The sequence below is a fragment of the Papaver somniferum genome, unplaced genomic scaffold (assembly GCF_003573695.1).
Source record: "Papaver somniferum cultivar HN1 unplaced genomic scaffold, ASM357369v1 unplaced-scaffold_10, whole genome shotgun sequence".
Lineage (NCBI taxonomy): Eukaryota > Viridiplantae > Streptophyta > Magnoliopsida > Ranunculales > Papaveraceae > Papaver > Papaver somniferum.
The window spans coordinates 14,511,863-14,519,434 of record NW_020618825.1 but is presented as its reverse complement, the minus strand read 5'-3'; the positions used below and the strand labels follow the sequence as shown (position 1 = coordinate 14,519,434).

At 35.4% G+C, this 7,572-nt stretch overlaps 1 protein-coding gene across 1 annotated transcript; it reads left to right on the top strand.

Annotated features, from left to right (window-relative positions):
* The first annotated feature begins 6,164 nt into the window (after positions 1-6,164).
* On the top strand, positions 6,165-7,309 carry LOC113326405 (B3 domain-containing protein REM8-like). Its single transcript, XM_026574143.1, has 4 exons — positions 6,165-6,254; positions 6,356-6,764; positions 6,854-6,906; positions 7,061-7,309. The coding sequence occupies exons 1-4, from the start codon at positions 6,165-6,167 to the stop codon at positions 7,307-7,309; spliced, it is 801 nt and encodes a 266-aa protein (XP_026429928.1).
* The last annotated feature ends 263 nt before the right edge of the window (positions 7,310-7,572 follow it).

Sequence of the window (7,572 nt, the reverse complement as noted above, 5' to 3'; positions counted from 1 at the left end):
AGTGAGTTCATTTTCATCTGGCACTGGAAGAACTGATGGAAATGGAAGAAGACTAGACGAACTATCTATAACCGGTAAATCCTCGTACATAATTTTGGATGGACCATCAGTATTGGGTTGATTTTCTTGTGGCCGAGGAAGGGGGGAATACAAGAATTTTTTGCAAAAATTCATAATCAAAAAGAAAACTTTATATATGTATGAATACAAGTATACACTGATATTGTCAAATTTGTGGCCTCTTTACTGAGTAAACGATTCTCTCTACAAAAAAGATGGATATTGGTATAATGCTTAGATGGTGAAACCTGGCTAGGTATATATAATGGTAAGAGCTCTTAAAACATTCGTTGTACGCTGAGTGTATTACAGCAGGCAAAATCAAATTTAGTAATTAGTAAGATTAATTGCACATTAAAAGATATTTAAAAGTGATAGATCACGAGTATACCAAGTACACATGTTGCTCTTAATTGTCCGTTGTTCATGCATTTGAGAGTACGGTAACACAAAGTAAGTATGGTAATTACTTAGGGATGGCCATTTGCCCCATCCAAACCCATTCTCGTGGGTATCCGTCCCGTTTGGGTAGGATTTTACCCGAATAAATGGGAATAGGATCGGATATGGGTAATATCCGAAATCTAAGCTGCGGGGATGGGATTTAAGGTCTCTGCCCCATACCCACCCATTGCTTCCATATTATAAGGGTTTCGACTTTTATGCAAGAATTTGTATCGAATTTTATGCTTCTACCACTTAGTCGATATTTCTTGCATTTATTATATTCTTGATCGTTCTTGTATATTCATCACTTCCGTTTCTTTGTTGTGATCGGACACATTGTTTGATCGTTCTTGTATCGAAATGACAAAGTAGAAAAACTAAGAAGTCATTTAAAGATTCTTGTTCACCTTAAGATGAATTTCTGAATTTAAAATTTAAGAATGCCTTATTCTTATGTTATTATTTTTGTTTGCTTCATATTTAAGATTTGATTATAAATAAATTTATGTATTAACTCCGTGTTATGAGTAATCCATGGAAAACCCGCCCCAAACGGGTATTCCCTATACCCGCCCCGTCCCAATTCATGTGGGTAACGGAACGAATATGGGTATTTTTTTTACGAACGGGGCAGTGATTGGGATTGGCATACCCGCCCCATGACCATCCTATAATTACTTAAAGGTGGGAAAAATGGAAACGATGAAATTGTCCGGTATACAGATATGTCTTAGTATCATTTCTGTGATGTGATGAACAACATATTTATCAGAACAACTTCGTTTACTGACGAATAGTTTATACCATTTCATTAGCCAAACCCAATAGTAATGTAAATCACTTGTCAAACAAATGTTCTTACACTTTACTTTCCGAACAACAACTTTTTTATTTCATTTCGCCAGCATATCATTTGATACATGATAGAAATCAAAAAGATACAGCAATCTATAGTCAGACACCACTGTTCCTTTAAGAACTAACATAATTCAAAACGACAATCTTCAGAAAATGGCCTAACTCACACATTCCAGAGCACAGGTCTAAATACAAATCCGAGTTTGTTGGTCTCTCGAAAATTTCACTCACATTCAAAGCGTAACTGTAAATAAATTTCCCAATGGTTTTTATTACACAAAAGGATTTCTTATGCATAATATAAAAACCCCTAAAATCATTCGGGATTAGAAATACACATATCGTAAAGAAAACAAAATCATGAATGTAAATAAATGTATTCTACGCGTACATAAGGCAAATAATTGGTTTAAGGCTTCCAAATAAAATGATCTCCCAAAAGGGATGAATCCTCAACGGATGTACCCACCTGCCAAATAGACTTTTGAACTTGAACTCCAGATCTATGTTTATTAGGAAATAATATATGAGAGTCTATATTTAGGAGATATGCATTTAGGTTGTGAGAGTTATATTAGGAATTATCTTGAGAGCCAAGTCTTGTGCCTTGAGAGCCAAGTCTTGTGATTGTATAAATATCTTAAGAATTAATGAGAAAGAGACACCGAATTATTTTCAATGTAGTCTTTTATGCTTCCGCGTTTGTGCTCTCCTCTCTCTTGCTCGATCCTTAATATGGTATCAGAGCAAGGTGAGAGGGAGAGAGGAGAGGTAGAAAGAGTTAAAGAATTTTTAAGAAATCGACTAAAAAAAGAAAAAAGAAAAAGTTTCGCCAAGTTCTGATGATATTGTTTGCTGGGAAGAGTTGTTGCTGTTTGAGGGTCTAGAAGGAGTTCGCAAGCCGTGAAAGTAGAGGTTTGATTTGCAGCAGACGACAGAAGTTGAAGTGCTGTAGAAGCTACAGCTTGGTGCTGTGAGCAAGTAAGCCGCGTGTTTCTTAAGCAGAGACCGAGTTGGAGCTGTATGTTTGAAAAGGAAAGAATAGTTTATGGAAGTCACGAAAAAGCTCGAGTTAGAGGAATAATAAAAAAATACAGGAAATTTGCTGGAGCTGGTTGCTTTCTTCAATGGCAGTGGTGATTGATGATGATTGTTGAACTGGCAGTAAGACACAGAAGGCGTGACTGAGATGGAGCTGTTGTTGCTGGTGATCATGAGAAGGTGCTGCTGACGATAGAAATTGCTGCTGTTGTTGATCGAGTTTGACAGCGGTATTGAGTCTATGAGTATTTTTGAGATCATGTTCGCTGGAGGAAACAATGGGAGATTGAGAATGGTAGCTGGTGAGATGATGGTGAAGAGAAAACATGGGTTTCGGTAGGTGCAGCTGCTGCCATGGATTTGATGAAGCTTTGGAATGGTGGATTGTGTTTTCTGCCGGTGGCAAGAACATAGAACAAGTTTGAGAGGACACGCAAGTTGCTGCCATTAAAGGCATGTTTCTTCGATGTGGAGAAGTTGACTGAACAAGGCGACGATTGCTGGAGTTTTGGGGTTTCAAAACCCTAAGTTCACGTGAGAACTAGTTTTGTTGCTGGCCGTAAAAAAAAAAAAAAAAAAAAAAAAAAAAAAAAAAAAAAGGAAAGAAAGTGTTATTAAAAGTTTGTAACCAGTTTGGGTGTTACAAAGGAGAATAAGGATGGACGTGACGAAAGAGATGTAACGTGAAGAAGTGTGACAGTTTCGCAACAAAAGCGTGACTGGAACAAGAGAAGAAGAAACAACATTCATGTTGTGAAGAAAAAAAAGAAAAAACAATCACCAAGAGGTGATGAGGAAAAGAACAACAATAGTAGGTTAAAATCCTATGAGTTGTCGAGAGAATACACAAAGTATTCTATCGAAGAAACCAAGAAACCAAGAGTACAAGAAGTATTCTACCGAAGAAACGAAGAGGACCGTAATGTCCTAAAACGAAGATGGGACCGTAATGTCCTTAAACTTCCATTGGGACCGTAATGTCCTTAAACTTACGAAGGGGACCGAAACGTCCTTAAACTACGAAGAGGACCGAAAGATGTCCTTAAACTAAGAAGATGGGACCGAAATGTCCTTAAACTACGAAGGGGACCGAAACGTACTTAAACTACGATCTGAAGATTTTTTTTTCACAAAAGTGTTGGAAAAAAAAGAAGAAAACTGAAGTTAAATTTCTTTTGTCCAAGATGGGCATTCGTGATCTACATGCTCCATCTTGAGGGAGGGTATTAGGAAATAATATATGAGAGTCTATATTTAGGAGATATGCATTTAGGTTGTGAGAGTTATATTAGGAATTATCTTGAGAGCCAAGTCTTGTGCCTTGAGAGCCAAGTCTTGTGATTGTATAAATATCTTAAGAATTAATGAGAAAGAGACACCGAATTATTTTCAATGTAGTCTTTTATGCTTCCGCGTTTATGCTCTCCTCTCTCTTGCTCGATCCTTAACAATGTTGATTTTCATTCGACAGAAGAGGAGTTGTGGGCATCGTTGGAGGCGGGTTGTTTGGAGACACGTGCTGAATGATATCAACAAATGGCTTGACATAAACTTTATTCACAGTGCAGGCGATTTGTCTCAGTACGCTAGACCTGTTTTTGTATAGAGATGTGTAGTTGATATCCTTCGGGGACATCATATTTTTGGTAATGGAATCTAAATGATATTTCCTGTTAGAGAAAAGAATGGAGCTATTGGAGATTCGATGCAGTTGAGGCAAGCCAACAACTTCTTGAAATATTAGTGATAATACACTAGCGTCAATGTTTAGGAGACCCGAAGCAATGTTCAGGAATCCAACCTCTTCAAGCCATATCCAGAAAGCAATAGATTTCATGGAGAGTAGTATGTCATGATGTAAGTCAATGACTAGTCGTAATTGTATAAACAGCAGAGTGGAGATTGTACTGCTGGAACTGTATTCATTTTTTTTTCCCTGTATTTTGTCAAGTCAAACCAATTCCTTTTTGATGCCTTGAAGGTGAAACCTAACTAGGTATATATAATGTAGGAGTTGTTATATATTCACTGTATGCAGAATGTATTACAACAAGCAATTTCAAAGAGTATTTTACAAAGATATTGCACATTTACAAAATTTAATAGTGATGACAAGTATATTAATTCGAATAATTTGAGTATGAGAATTTAAGACTGCGACAACACAAAGTATAATTACTTTAATTACAGATACGATGTATGATAAGGTTGGAAAATTGGAGGCGAAATTTACCGGTAAACGGATTTTCCATATCGTTATGTTTTATGATCAACCTCCACAGAAAATTTATCAGATAGATTAGGCCATACACTTGTCTCGATATATGTCTTGGTTTATTGATGATTCAGAAATTTAGAATTAATTTTGATTAAGTCGGTCACGGCTAAAATTTTGAATCCCAATCTGCACCGGCTTGTGCAACTTATAGACTGATCATTAATACTGCGGTAATTGCTTAGGAAGCATACTTGTAAAGAAATCATAAAGATATCCCAATATTCTTCTTAGAAATGATTATTCATTAATAGGTTTATATGTAGATTACTATTATTCATTAATAGGTTCATGAATAAATGGATGATTGCTATTATTTTTCCCTGAAGTGCACCAGTATCTTTAGCATTAATTCTTCGCATTTAAAACTTAAAATTACTATAAAACAAATTAATTATGTAGATTACTGATCTAGGTGAGCAAAACGGAATCCAAATTGACCGGTTGACGGATTTGCCATATTATCAATTCTGTTATATGTGATGAACTGGTTGGAAGATATTCTGTGTTCTGTTCTAACATATGTTAATGTAGGATCTAACGTGACTTGTCTTGAGACGCTCTTAGTATATATGTATTATCTGATTCCCAATCCGGGGCTGTCTTGCAAAAATATACTCTCATCAATTGATACTGCCACAATGGCTTAAAAAAACTTGTAACGAAAGCATGTCCTACTAATAATATATATATAAAGTTTTTTTGTTATTGATGCATTTATCAGGGTATATATATAGAAGTTCATCTGGTATTACACTAGGTAGATCCTTATTGGTGTGTCAGATCTTTATGGAATACTGTTTTTAACGATAATTAGCCCTAGAAGATTTGGTAGTGGAGACTAGTATTCAATCTTACATGTCTGTCATCTAACAACCATTGGACACAGTTGAAGAACATCAACTTTTTTTGTTAAAGAACAAAAGACCTTCGGCCATTGAAGGATTTCTCATTGTTATCACAAGACGAAGACTTATGTTAATTTTCTGCTTTCGTTGACAAGCACATATATCATGTCAAACCAATCCACAAATGTAAACCACAGCTTTAAGAAGATAAATGTTCGTAAAGTTTAACTTCCAAACAACAAATCTTTATTTCATTATTCAAGCAGAGAGATAATCCATGACAGAAATAAAAAAATTACAGCAATTAAACGGCAATGACTATGATCATGGATATCAGTCCAGAATCGCTCTACTCTTGAGTCCTCAACTGAGGTATCTCCTTGCCCAAACATGGTTCCCATTGATGAAAAACATAACTACTTCACTCCCTTGATCCTATATTTCCTTTTGTTTTACGTATTCAAAACTGCACCTTATATATTTGAAATAAGACAAAAGGAAATAAAATCTGCCTGAGGCATTCATGTGCTGGTCATTTCTGTAGACTTAAATTCATGTACTCTCCTTTCAATTTATTTCCCTTGTTGCGCTTCTCTTAAGAGCATCATTTAACAACTAAAGCTTGAATGTTGGAAATGGAGAGAATTGGGAACCTAGCCTGCCCAAGCTCTAAACCACATTTTGTTCATCCCATCCATGCTGATTCTTCATCAGCAGATCAGCTGGTGAGTATCTTTATCAATCTAGATTTACTTTGTTATCTTTCTTTTCATAATTTTATGTGTTTTAATGTTCTAGTACTGCTTTTATTTTTTTGTTGCTGTAGGCAATACCAGTAGCATTTGAAAGAGAATACTTAGTTGACAGAGAAGATAGTGAAGGGGTAGCAACTTTGAAGAGTCCACTGAAGAAATCATGGAAAGTGAAGCTAAATGACTTCAAGTTTACAGATGGTTGGGAAGACTTTTACAAGGCTCATGAACTAAGTACTGGGTATTACCTTGCGTTTCAATATCAAGGTCATGATTTGATTTTTCGAGTTTGGGTTTTCACCTTGAGTTACTGTGAAGTTGAGTATTCAACAGAATCATTGATGATGTCTGAGGGTGAAGATGAAAATGAAATGGATAGAGCTGAAAGTGTAGGTACTAGTAAAGGCAATTGCGAATGCGAAGGAAATGGTGAAATCAAAAGCAACGGCAAAGGCAGGAAGGAACCAACATCTTCTGACCAGGGTAATCTAAACATCTTCTTCTTTGTTTGTGTTAAAGAGATGAAATACTTAACTTGCTAATCATGTTTTTTTTTTAAATATCATGTGAAGTTGAAGTAGATAGTGAAGAAAGTAATGTTGATGATTATGATGAACTTGAAGAAGTTAGTGAAGACGATACATTTTATAGCTACACTGAAGATTTATAACATTGGCAGATCTTTCTTGGTGAGTTACCAGATATTACGTACTATACGTATGTATATTCATGTTACTTGTAATTGTATTCTAATAATTTGTTCAAATTTTGTCTTTCAGGCGATTCCTACTAAGTTTGCAAAATCAAACATTCTTGATGATGTAGAAACTGTGTTTCTTATAGATGAAGAACGAAAAGAATGGCCTATTAAACTAACTCGTCGCAGTGATGGCTATGGAGTTCATTTTGGATCTGGTTGGAAGGATTTTCAGTCAGAAAAGAGGTTAAAAAAAGGAGATATTTGTCTATTTGAACAAAAGAGTGAAGATAAGTTGGAATTCACAGTTAGTATTATTAAAGAGATATAATTAAGAGAAGAAACTAGCAACCAAATTTGTGTTTCTTTTTTTCTTTCTGTTTTTATGATTAAGGATTTCAGACTCTTAAGTGTTAAATTTTAATTACCTTGTTTTGGGTATGTCTGTTCTACATGCGGTTTGCCAATATGCATCATACCTGCAGTTGCAGCGTGTGTGGTTTGATAATAGCAGCAATATTGCATAGCAAATCTGTTTTTCTTCAGGGCCAGGCAAAGTCTTAAAAATCATTTGCTGATTTTTTTTTTTTTTGA

Coding starts and splice junctions, on each gene's coding strand:
- LOC113326405 (XM_026574143.1), top strand. CDS start 6,165: ATGGAGAGAATTGGGAACCTAGCCTGCCCAAGCTCTAAACCACATTTT. Junction 6,255..6,355: donor CTTCATCAGCAGATCAGCTG/GTGAGTATCTTT, acceptor TTGTTGCTGTAG/GCAATACCAGTAGCATTTGA. Junction 6,907..7,060: donor ATTATGATGAACTTGAAGAA/GTTAGTGAAGAC, acceptor TTTGTCTTTCAG/GCGATTCCTACTAAGTTTGC.